General features: G+C 38.1%; 1 protein-coding gene across 1 annotated transcript in view; it reads left to right on the plus strand.

Annotated features, from left to right (window-relative positions):
- Window positions 1–13,260, plus strand: part of LOC128861694 (glutamate receptor 1) — a 262,464-nt gene that overhangs the window by 172,136 nt on the left and 77,068 nt on the right. The window contains 3 exon segments of the mRNA XM_054099996.1: window positions 1,276–1,618; window positions 4,410–4,504; window positions 4,842–5,009. Of these exon segments, the coding sequence (XP_053955971.1) occupies window positions 1,276–1,618; window positions 4,410–4,504; window positions 4,842–5,009 (606 nt within the window).

Genomic DNA, 13,260 nt, shown 5'->3' on the forward strand with positions numbered 1-13,260 from the left:
TTCACGTCCGTGCTGCAATTAAATTTTATACTGCTGCGCAATTTAAATCAGTAATTAAATTCTGCATCATTAAACCGTTTTCGACAAACAAGCTTACAAATCGAAGGCCGGTAGTTCAGATTCGCTGTAAATGAAGTACTCACTCGCTCAAACGTGCAAAGAAGCCCTTTGCCCTCACACATTCACATATGTACATGCATACATGTTATGCATCTACTCAAAGGTGGAAGGATAACTTTCGGGTATTTCATGGAAAAAATCATACTAGTTCGCAGTTGACTGCAATTTTTTCAGTTGGAAAATGACCAATTAGAGTTGGAAGCAAAACAAATATTTTTCTACTTATTAAATATATAAGTATGTACAGTGTAACCTCTCTTAACGGATACCTCTCTTAGCCTGGCAACTTCTTTGAGCGGACACTTTTTTCTATACCAAATCGAATATATAGGAAGAAATTACCCTCATTTGTCGGGTCACCTCTCTTAGACGGACAATAGCTGGCTGACGGTGTGTGTTCGCCCTAGAGGGGTTTTCCTGTATTTGCTTCAAACGACCGTGCACGGTATGACCACTGGACGAAAATAAGTGCTAATGGAGTCTATCCAAATTATCGGTGCTACAAAGATTGTCTATGCAATCAATCAGCACACAAACAAGAAGATAAAATAATATTTTGCCAATAGACAAAATGTATTTATCATAACAGAACTCAAATCTAAATTTAATTAAATTTTTTAAATTAGAAAAAAGTTATATTAAAGCGAACAACAGATTTCCAAAAAACAAAAACAAGTTTTAACAGTTAATACATTACGATATTTACTAACTTTCCAACTAGTCCATAATTGTTGCTTTTCTGCACAAATTGGACTAGAACCATTTATGGCTAAAATTCACTAGTTCACTAACTAGTCCATATAATGATGATGCAAAGGCCAACTAGTTCAATGAGCAGTATAAGGATAAAGCATAAACTAAGTAGTTCATTATGCAGAGGCTCACTCGTTACTACTCACTAGCATTGAACACGAACTACTTCAGCTAGTGGGCGAACTGGTGTTGAGACAGTTTAGAACAAGTAGCTTTGTATACAGCAGATATTCATACATACACACCCACACATATATGTATACCTAACAACCTACTATTACCATTCTTACTCAATTCTAGCTGAAAACTCATTATTTGCTTTCTTTCACGTCTTTCCCTCGTTTGTTTCTTTGTTTTATTTTTTCCTTTTTCGGTTGGATGTCTCCATACAATCGCCGACAGGTGGAAATCGAAGGTCTCACGGGTGACATTAAATTCAACGATGATGGCCGTCGTATAAACTACACATTGCACGTTGTCGAAATGACTGTCAACAGCGCCATGGTGAAAGTGGCTGAATGGAGTGACGATGCTGGCCTCCAACCTTTATCTGCGAAGTACGTGCGCTTGCGACCTCATGCCGAAATCGAGAAAAATCGTACATACGTCGTTACCACATTACTCGAAGAGCCGTATATCATGTTGAAACGTCCCAATATTGGTGAGCAATTGGATGGAAATGATCGTTTTGAGGGTTACTGCAAAGATTTAGCCGATTTACTGGCCAAGAAGTTGGGCATCATTTGTGAGTATAATAATAAGTACTTGTATTTATTTAGTTAGTTTGTGTGTATGAAAGTTATTTATTATCAAAGTTTTATTAACTTAATATATAAATATAAATACATACATGTATATAGATACGCATATAAAGGGTGATCAATATAGAGGTGAGGGATTTTAAATTTAAATAAAACAACAAAAATTCCGATTGACTGGGCAATCTTTATTATTTTTGTGTAGAACCATTCATATCATTTATTTTTTAAAGGAAATATCTTTCAAATGTTGTCCACAACTGCTCCGTGAACTCCGATTTTGAATGACTCGCTGGAGGACTTCGGGCGGTATTTAGTGAATAAATTTAGTTATGTTGGCTTCCAATGCCTCAATCGAAGTTAGTTTACCCACAAAGCATTTATTCCCATAAATAAAAGTACAAAGGAGTGATATCGTACGATCATGGTGGTCAATTCACTAGTCCGAGACTATAGATAAATTGCTCACCGAAGTGACGACGCAGAAGATTCATTGTTTCACGGCCTGAATGGCAAGTAGCGCAGTATTGTCGGAACCAAATGTTGTGGAAATCACGAACTTCAATTTCCGGCATCCAAAAAGTGATTCTCATACCGCGATAGCGTTCTCTGTTCACTCTTACGGTGCTGCCAGCCTCGTCTTTGAAGAAATATGTGCCGATGATTCCTCGAGCCAATAGGACGCACCAAACGGTTATTTTTAATAGTTGTAATCCATTCTTGAATGGATTTGGGTTGTTAATCAGCTCAAATATGGCAATTTTGCCATTAAGCTAAAAATGGGCCCCTTCACCGAGCGAAACTCGGCTCCCAAAATATGTTTTCAAGATCGGCCGGCTACAAACCTTCGACTAGCTGTATTCTATATGCTCGCAAACCAAGATCTTTGCGTAAAACCGCCCAAGTAGTACCATAAGATAAGCCAAGTTATTGAGAAACTCTTACTTACATTCGCAATATTCTTTTTACTTCGGGCTGTACGAGTCTAATCGGTCGAGCATCATCCATATATAAACCATAACACAGCGTCGATTTTCGTAACACAAGTGTACGAAATGTAAACGTCGGCTTGAGTCTTTTCATGATGAAATGTCAATGAATACAGAAAAGAGAAAATAATGTATTTACACTGACAAAGTTATCCGTAATCTGTCAAAGTACCTTCAATATGATCACCCTTCATATAATTGGCGCATACATTATTTTTTGGTTATTGGGCTGAGCTCCGTCTTCAATTTGTGGTAAGCGTGTTAATGAGAAAAAACACATACTTAAGTTTTACTATATGGATATATTTACTTGAATGCTTGTAACTTTTGTATTAGTTCATCGATTTTGTTTAATCAAAGTTTATTTTTTTTGTAATAAAACAGAGCTTAGAATGAAAACAAAAAATACACGAAAAAGTAAAAAGTTTTCGAGATCCTTTCTCTCAAAGTACAAATTTTTTTATATTTTTACAAAAAAAATTTAAAAAATCCGTTATGGTAGTTCGTTATCTTTGAATCTGCAGGACCTAGCAAAAAGTGTTTTACACACAGTTTATAGGAAATTTTATTACCTTTTAAAAGCTTTAAACGGTTTTGGAATCGCTCAATTCGTTTTCGAGATATATATGATTAAGTGGGCCGAATTTTTTGTTTTTTTGAAATAACGGTAATTCGTGAATATCTCAAAAACGTTGCCATAGAATAAAAAATAACCTTGATTTTCGGAATCGGACGCTGATTTTACATAGGAATTTCATAACGGCGTCTCTGGTGCATTTTGGCTGTAAACCAGTGTTATCATGAAACGTGTAACATTAACGCCAAATCAACGCTTCCAAATTGTAGAGATTTACTGTGAAAAAACTAGACCTGTTACCGAAGATCATAAAGCCTTTTCGACCATTTTACATGCGAGTCGGCATAAGCAGTCCTTATTTCTTTCGAAATGTTACGATGAATGCGGAATGATCTAATCAGCCAAACGTCCATGACACTGGGATCCAACAAGATGGCGCGTTTAACAAACGATTGATGGCAATATTCAAGCCACCATTGATTTCATATGCCCAGATTTATTAAAAAAAAATTTGTTAAAAATTGCTCTGATCGAATGGGAGATGTAACTCGAAGCCGCGGCGTAGTTATGCCGAATATAATATTGGATCTACCAAATTATATTCACAAATTCATACCAACAATATTTCTCTTTTGAATTATCATTTTAATTGCGGCCGCCGCAGCCGAATGGGTTGGTGCGTGATTACCATTCGGAATTCACAGAGAGAACGTTGGTTCGAATCTCGGTGAAACACCAAAATTAAGAAAAACATTTTTCTAATAGCGGTCGCCCCTCGGCAGGAAATGGCAAACCTCCAAGTGTATTTCTGCCATGAAAAATCTCCTCATAAAAATATCTGCCGTTCGGAGTCGCCTTGAAACTGTAGGTCCCTCCATTTGTGATGTTGTTCCACGACGCACACCACAAATAGGAGGAGGAGCTCGGCCAAACACCCAAAAAGGGTGTACGCGCCAATTACATATATATTATCATTTTAATTTCTCAAGCTCTTAAAAAACACCCAATACTAGCTGTAGTGACTGCTGCAGTTATATGTACAGTTAGCTATTCAATAAGTTTGCATATTTCGACTTCACTCCAATTTTTACTTTTTCTTCTCTTATTTTGCATACTGCAATTTGCTGCCGCCACTATTGCTTGGACCCCTATTGCTGTTGCTGCTGCTCGTTGTTGGTCTGGCCGGTTGCCATGCATTTGCTGCCCATACAGATGAGTTACGCTTGGTCAAAGATGGTACATACGGTTCAGAGAATCCAGCAGTGCGCGGTGGCTGGGATGGTATGGTCGGTGAACTGGTGCGCAGGGTGAGTACAAAAACAAAACAAGCCATATCGGTTGGGGCACGTGTTGACCGTCACATTGGGTGCACACTAATTTTTTCCGATTGCATGAACACTTTCATTTCGCAACGCATTCATGAAGCTTTCTTTTTTTCATTTTCCGATGCCGTTACCGCGACTTAAACGACCGCTGCCTGCTTTTATCTCGGCAACGATTATCAACCGTTATCATTGGACGGTTTTATTGCATGCCGAATTTCCCATTGCGCCTACAACCACAAACAAAAACAATAAAAAATAACAACTTCATCGCTATCCTGTCGAGTACGGCATTTCATTGTAACTGTGTGTGCTCAAGCAGGAAGCGGATATTGCAATCGCTGCTATGACTATTACCGCCGAACGGGAGCGTGTCATCGATTTCAGCAAGCCATTCATGTCGCTGGGCATTTCGATAATGATTAAGAAGCCAGTGAAGCAAACACCGGGCGTATTCAGTTTCATGGATCCTTTATCGCAGGAAATTTGGGTGAGTATGCAAAAGCTCTTCGTTATAACGAACAGACAACACCCAATACATTTCTCTGCTACAGTCTCACTGTAGTATGCTGATATTAAAATTGGATGAGCTGCATTGTTTGTTAAGAATTGTAGTGGCATTGGATGGACGCGAAAATTTTTTTTTAACATTTTATGGCACTCAATTTGGCATTTTTGTTGGCGTAACATATGACAGGTTTATACATACATATTTTTTTTGCAATACGCTAGACTCGGAGTTCTGTAATAGAACTCCGCTGAAAAAAGTGGCACAATCGAAAGAAAAGTTATATCATGGACAATCAATTATTGGGAAAGGCTAACAACGTTTTCTTAACAGTGAAGGGCAAGCTCGATACTTAAAATATCGAAATTGTTCATTAAGTTCGTAAGGGTCTTGACACTCAGGATGGAATATTACGGCTAACTTCAGCCAGAAAAAATGAGCTCAAAACTAACCCTGTGAGCAGTTTAACTATGAATATTTATTATTCCTTGGATTTTTCTACGGCTAGCGAGATTAGGAAAAATTCATGAGCTTTAGACGATTATTGTGCTGAGCAAAATTGGGGTGCGGCCGCCGTAGCCGATTGGGTTGGTGCGTGACTACGATTCGGAATTCACAGAGAGAACGTAGGTTCGAATCTCGGTGAAACAACAAAATTAAGAAAAACATTTTTCTAATAGCGGTCGCCCCTCGGCAGGCAATGCCAAAACTCCGAGTGTATTTTTGCCATGAAAAAGCTCCTCATAAAAATATCTGCCGTTAGGAGTCGGCTTAAAACTGTAGGTCCCTCCATTTGTGGAACAACATCAAGACGCACACCACAAGTAGGAGGAGGAGCTCGGCCAAACACCCAAAAAGGATGTACTATGCGCGCCAATTCAAAAAAAAAAATTCACGTCATAAGAAATGACGCAAGGAACAGTCGAAAACAATTTAAAGCTCAAGGTCATGCCTTATTATATGCAGTAAAGATTCTAACAGATGTCAATATAGAACAATGCAATACAGGACCATGTGAAATTTCACTAATGGGTATTTTCAACAACGAATTATCAATATATCAGACCTTAAAGTCCGATTAGAAATGCTGAAGACATGACGAAAAATGTGAAAAGGTGACCCCCATTGTCGCTAAAAAAAACTAAATTACCTTGTAAAATGCAGTGGCCGTATAACGATAGACGTAGAAGCTGCAATCAAGAAGATTCTAGGAGACAGACTTCGACTTTCTGTATGAGTGCCCAAGTCTGAGTGCTCTTCGACATAGAATGCGGGGGATTTCTCAATGCACAACTTGGTAGCAATTGCAGGAAAGAAAATAGATGGCATAGGCAGGGTCACAGTCATATCAAGATGGTTTGACTAAATAACGGCAGTGGTTAATATGGCACCTTTTGTGCTATTAGAGTATGGGAGACACAACACCCCTACCAGCCAACCAACCTTGCAAAAATACTAAGACATTTATATACATAATAAGTAATGGACTTTTACACCCACTATAGTGTTTTTATGATTATGATATATTTATTTAATTAGTAAGAAAAACTGCACATTCATTAATTAGAACACAAGATATAGAGACAGATATCATCATAAATGCGAAACTTTCCGAAACACTGAATGAATATCGAAAAGTGAGCAGCGTGTAGCATTTGGAGACAGATCACAGTAAATCTTTTCACGGATATCTCGAGGCTGTGCGGAAAGTTTGGTGAAGGAGCATTTTGCAAGGAGATCTCCACCAAACTCTAATTTACCGTGTTAATATATTATAATTTTTTTCGAAGAGAAAGTAGCAGCCTTCAAAGAAGCAATTGATTTGTTACTTACTTATGTAACCAACGTTCGAAATGTAAACAATTACTCTGACAAGCAAGCGGCAATTAGGGACCTGCCCTCGCTGGTGTGCGTGAAATTAGCAGAGAAATGCTTGACTTCTCTCTCGACCGAATCAGAATTTATGATACTTGGATATTACGCTCATTTGGGGTCCTGGTTCCAGGAATATTGCACAAAACTGTTGAGTGGATTTGATACATAAACAGGAGACCCTCAAGGTAATTTACGCGCATAATGAGAGGACTAAGGCTAGAGATCTAATCCTAGAAAGGTGGGTATCGCGTCAACTCGGCGGGCGCTGGGTGAACAGTTAGGTCTGGAAATCTTATAAGTCATAGAAAATGCATTAAAACGGGAGGAATCCACTTGGGATATCATATTTTCTGCTTAACAGAATACACTTCAAGCATGTAAATCTTTATCATCACAAAAAATATTTTTTTAGTTAGGAAACAAGTTATGTTTTCAGTCGGTACCTTAACAAAACTAATTCATGCAAAATTACCTTAACAGCAAAGCCATTGAATCTTCCTACACTCTGTCATAGTTTTTGTAATATTTGTTACATACGAGGGGTGCCTTTTATATGTCGGGATTAGAGAACAAAAACAAATTTTAATCATCGAAAATCACTTTATTGTTTTTCAAAATATTCTCCATGAAGATCTATACACTGTCGATGGTATCGAAAGCGCTTTAGTTCGAAAAATATTATCCCGCATCAGATTAACCCTGAATCACTAAACATTCATCCAACAGAATATGCACGCCTCCAGTTTTGCAAATTCGACAAATTCCCGTCACACCATCAAGAAGTCATGCGATAGGTTGCTTTTTAGTTCTGCGAAAACACCAAACTCAGGCACCACGCCTTAGAGAGAATATGCATAATGCCGAATAACAATAATATTTTAAACTTGGTAGAATGTCTGATTTCGACAAGGCATTTTACTGTCACTTCCATTTGTATAATCGAAAGATATGCTTTATTTCTGTATCTACCTGTTAAACAGATAGGTGAAATGGTTGGCACTCCCCAAGTTGCACAAAGCGCCGTTTTGATACCATTATGAGAGCTCAAACAGACAGATATCAACAGCCAGGTAGAGCTGTTGATGTAGTGGAGAATATTTATGGAATTTAAGTTGGCGCATTGAACCAGGCTGTCGACGAAAGAAGCACCCAGTGACAACACTCAACACTCTTCTTCTCTGAAAGGTCCCCACAGCTTCCGCAATGAGGTTAAATGGTAAACCTAGCTTTTTTCCATTAATCCCAATCGTCCAAAGACCGGTAAACACAGCTACTAGTTTAGACATTTTATGTTTTTTGTGGAGTTCAAAGGTCTTTCTAAGTTCTCCGTCTATTGTACTGGCACCAATGGGTTCTCGAAATAGTACACAAAGAAATTGCGCTTCATCTTGTTTGCGCTTTCTACAAATGCATTAAAACGGGTTCTATTCCAACTTAGACACCTTTTGTTGTTGTTAACTACAACTTTGAAGCAGACCTTCACACATTAGTACTCTATAGATATTACAACAGAATACTTCGCTCATACATATTCTCGTACACTACTTATGTCGGGCTTTAAAGGGAGCTATGTACGTCGCAAAGTGACTATATAAATCCTAACACTCTTACACTCTTCTGGTAGTACTAAAATTTAACTTAAATACTATTCTCCCCTATTACAGTTCACCGCATATTTAACCCCGCTTTGAACTCGTCGTTGATGTACGCAGCCAAATGTTTTGTGCGCAAGAACCAAATATTTAGTTGTTGTTATTGTTTCAGTTTCCGCTGTCCAATTTTACATACAGTTACAGTGGCACGAGCTTTCCTCGAAAAATTTTGTAAAAATTAATGTAGCAGAAATTACGCTGCATATAAATGAGAAAACTTCGGTAAAACTTACATGATTTGATTTTTTCTTATTTTTGTGTTTTTTTTTTTTTGTTTTGCATACTGTGCTTTGTTTAGCCTCTACATGTGTATATGTATGTGCTTAGGTAAGTGTATGTACTTTGTATAACACTGCGTTCACGAAATTTAAAGTTTTCCACCCCATCAACATTAAACAACGCCAAGAGCAAATGGCAACTGTAGCAACTGTAGCAACTAACAGCAGCAGAAACAGAAACACCAACAGCAACAGTAAAAATACCCGTAATAACCACGACATCGATGCTTTGAATTGTTCGTTCATTCTTTCATTTTTGGCTATTTGGCAAGTTTTCTATTTGCCCAAAATGTAGAAAGCTTATAAAGTTTAATGTAGTAAACTGGCGAAAAGTTTTGTTGTTAGAAAATTGAAGTTTTCTGTTTACCAAAGCGTTCGCTTAGCCCCCCAACATATTGCAGCCGAATTACCCACACACACTTCCTAGCTACCCACATCAGCTGTCATAAACTAGATGCTGGCCTCTCTTGCATTTCGGATTTCCTTGTTCATATCCTTACCAACTTCTGCAGTATTTTTGTATTCCCTGCTTCAGCCTTACAGTTTGCCTCACAGTTTATTTCCTTTGTTGCGTCTGCATTTTCCTCTTCTCGTTTAGTTCATCAAACTTTTTTTTCACATTCAAAAATAGTGACATTAGACTAAGCAAATACGCTCAGAGAGAAATGCTCGAAAAGTGCCCGAAACGTGCATACATCGTAAAGTAGTGAAAAGGATTTCTTTGTAAACTGGAAAAAAGTTCGTTCGCACTCCAGTGAGTGGGAAAATTGCAGTAACGATTTGTAAAATCTGTCTACAAAGTCAAATACTTTGCTTGGATTTTTTTATTGCATTCCATGGCAAGTGGACTAAGTAATTTTGTGCGAAATTAAAATGTCCCAACAGCATGTCGATTGCTGTTGTTGTTGTTGCAGCCAGTTCTGCATACTAATGAGTTGCAACTTTGCATACTCGAGGAGTTTGAAAACCAAATTACGTAGAGTTGAAAAAAAACGTAAAAGAACGTTTATTAATAATAAAGCGAACAAACTCCATTATGTTTTAGAAAATAGCAGACATTTGGGCAAAAGAGTTGTTATAGTTCGCTTGCAATATTTAACAATATATTATGCAGGGTTACCAAGACAGTTTTGCGGGATATTTAAGGTCATTACTTTAAGGCAATTTCAGTTTAACTTGGTTATATGACATTATCTCCAAAACTTCACTGTCTTCGAGGTGTTTGACCTTAAAGATTATTTCAAAAATATATATGACATATTTTTTCTTGTATGCCGATTTCTTTTTTAAATGTTAGCTTAAGGGATGATTTGTTTTCGATTTTTAATTAAAGAATGTGCCAATTAATAGGTGCGCTTCAACTTTTTTCCGATAGGGAGGGCGAACGACGCAATTTTTTTTTATTTTTCGCTTGTCATTTGTAAACTTCATTAGTATACATTTCATCATGGAACGCTACACACTTGAGCAACGATTGCAAATCGTGCAAATTTTTTATGAAAATAATCGTTCTGTTGCTGCTACTTTAAGAGCATTACGACCATTTTATGATGAAGCTCACTTTTGACTCAATGGCTTTGTCAACAAGCAAACTATGCGTTACTGGGCAGAAAGCAATCCACACGTGATTCATGAGGCACCGTTGCATCCCGAAAAAATCACTGTTGTGCGGTTTACATGCCGGCAGCGTAATTGGCCCATATTTTTTCGTTGACGAGAACGATCGCCACGTTACTGTGAATGGAAATCGATACCGCGACATGATAAACGATTATTTTTGGCCGCAATTGAATGGTATGGACTTAGACGGCATGTGGTTTCAACAGGACGGGGCCACAAGCCACACAGCACACGCTACCATTGATTTGTTGAAGAGTAAGTTCGATGAGCGCATTATTTCCAGAAATGGATCGGTCGAATGGCCGCCGCGCTCGTGTGATTTGACGCCTCTAGACTATTTTCTTTGGGGTTATGTGAAGTCATTGGTCTACAGTAATAAGCCAGCGACGATTTGTGAGCTCACAGCCAATATTGAACGCGAAATTGCTGGAATTTCGGCCTATTTATGCAAAAGAGTGGTCGAAAATTGGGTTCAACGATTGGACTTCGTAAAACGTGCACGCGGTGGTCATGCAAAAGAAATCGAATTTCATACTTAAATGTATATGTTCAAACCCGATAATAAAAAAAAAATTAGTTAAAAAAGTCAAACCGTTTGTGGCGCTCTTACTGAAAAACGCCTTATATGCAAACCCACTGACCTAGTCAATACTTATATCCCTAAGGTCAGCAATATCCTTCAAGAACGTTGAGCCAAAATATCTAAACCTATTGGCATGCCACGTGGTGCAGTAAGAGAGAAGATGACAGACTCTTCGTCCTCCTCAGCTTCTACAATAGTCAAAATGTGCAATCGACTTAGCAAAGCAACTAACATAGAGACATTTTTCCGTAACCGCCTAAGTAGCGGCTTTGAGCGCCTGACGTCCCAGTTTGGCAAAATTCTTTTTGTAGCATACACGTCAGATTATTAACCAATCTCGTATTGGCTGAAGTGACAATGCTGCTTTACAACGCAGTTTGTAGGTTGAGAGGAGTATACCTATAATCTCTTTCCCAAGGGGAAAGCGAGTGGTATTGCCTTCTCTCTCTAATTTGCCTGCCTTACAATTCACTGGTATGCCTTTATGCCATGGCACCCAAATGAAATGGATGCGGAAATATTCCGCCATCTCAATAAGCCAAGCGCGGCATTTGCGAGCAATGATAGAATTAGTGGCAACACCACCAAGAGATTTAATCGCCTCTTAAGTACCAGAAAAGTATAGATTTCTCTAATAGTAGTCATATTTTGCTTAATCACTCAGTTACCTCATTAATGCTAGATTAATGCCCTAGAATTTCAGTCATTATCAAAAAAAGCCAGTAGCCTTAAATCTTCTTCTCGGCTGTAAGTATGAAGAAAGTTGTTCTTTCGGTTTATTATTCAATCAAATGTTTTTTTTTTTTTCTTGTTTACTCCTCTCGGGAGCATAAGGCCTCGACAAGACTTAGTCTTGCGTTGGTTTGGTTAATCTATTTTGATTTCTGACAGGGTAGGTGATTAGCCTGTCTCTACCAGTCCTAAATAGTGGGAATGCCCACCTGTCGTTGCTTAGGAACAACGCCCAACGCCTTCTTACTGCCGGGAGCGCCATCTGTGTTTTACATTTTTCTGGCAGAAGGATCGCTCAAATGGTTGAGGACTTCACTAAATTTGGTGTGTCTGTGCTATTACCGCGGTTGCTCGCTTCCTCTTGCTGGCTCCACTGATGCAATGTGTATCTGTCTGTTTTTCTTTGTTTTTTGTTTGTTTTAGCAGCCACAATGCAAATAATGCATTGACTATTGACGGGAGTAAGGATGGATGGAGGGTAAGTTTTGAGTTTGACCTTTTTTTAGAAATTTCAAAAAGTGCGAGGACCGTGCTTTTCGTGGGATGGCAGGCTAGACTACCGAGGCCTCATACGAGTATAGTCCCTTTAAAGTATAGAATTCAAAATTAACACCGCTTGCACGTTTGTATAGTTTATTGGCCGTGAATATTGCGCTTTTTACTTAAGATTGCACATATATCGCATTTTCACTTCAATAGATCAATAGTTTGACCAGCTGCCTCGCTGTAATACCATCTGATTCGAGCTATGTGGTATAACGGAAGTTAAGTCCATCGAATTGTGGCCAAAAATAGGCCTTCGACAGGCAAGTTTCAGTGATCATAGCAACAAGGCCATAATTTTCAATAGCAAAAAAATACGTTTCAATCTTAGATATGGCTTAAAACAAATATAAGAGTCCACTTTGTGATTGCACTTCTTTTTTTTTGCCATTATCCAGTAACGCGTATTTTTCTTACTGACAAAGCCATCGAAACAAAAATTTACATTATGACTGCAAATGATTTTTCGAGGAAGTTTAAATTTTTTTTCCAAAAGTTTTGGCGCTCCAAATTATAAGAAGGCATCAGTGCCTGAACCTATTTGATTTTGATCTCCGACGTTTATTTTGCAACCATTTTTACGAATTCCTGATGTCCTGAGTCACAATATGTCGCTCATGTTGAGGCATTTTTATTAGGGTACAAGAGTATGGGGCGTAACATGCCACTCAAATCGCATATGCTGCACACATATCTGGACTTCTTCATTAGAAATTCAATTGCAGCTTCAGGTGCAAAGAAAAGAAAGGTTTCGTCAGAAGTTGTCAAGCTCTAAAGGAGATTATTTGGGTCAAAAGCGAAATTGAAGATATCCAGGTGACCGTGCTGATTTTATTTACTTCTTCTTTATTATTTACTATTTATTATTTTACTTTTTATATTTCTCATTTTGTTTTTTATTTGTTATTTTTTATCGATAGAATAATCCTTTTCATCATCCCAAATCGTCT

This window comes from Anastrepha ludens, chromosome 4 (assembly GCF_028408465.1).
Source record: "Anastrepha ludens isolate Willacy chromosome 4, idAnaLude1.1, whole genome shotgun sequence".
Taxonomy (NCBI): Eukaryota; Metazoa; Arthropoda; class Insecta; order Diptera; family Tephritidae; genus Anastrepha; species Anastrepha ludens.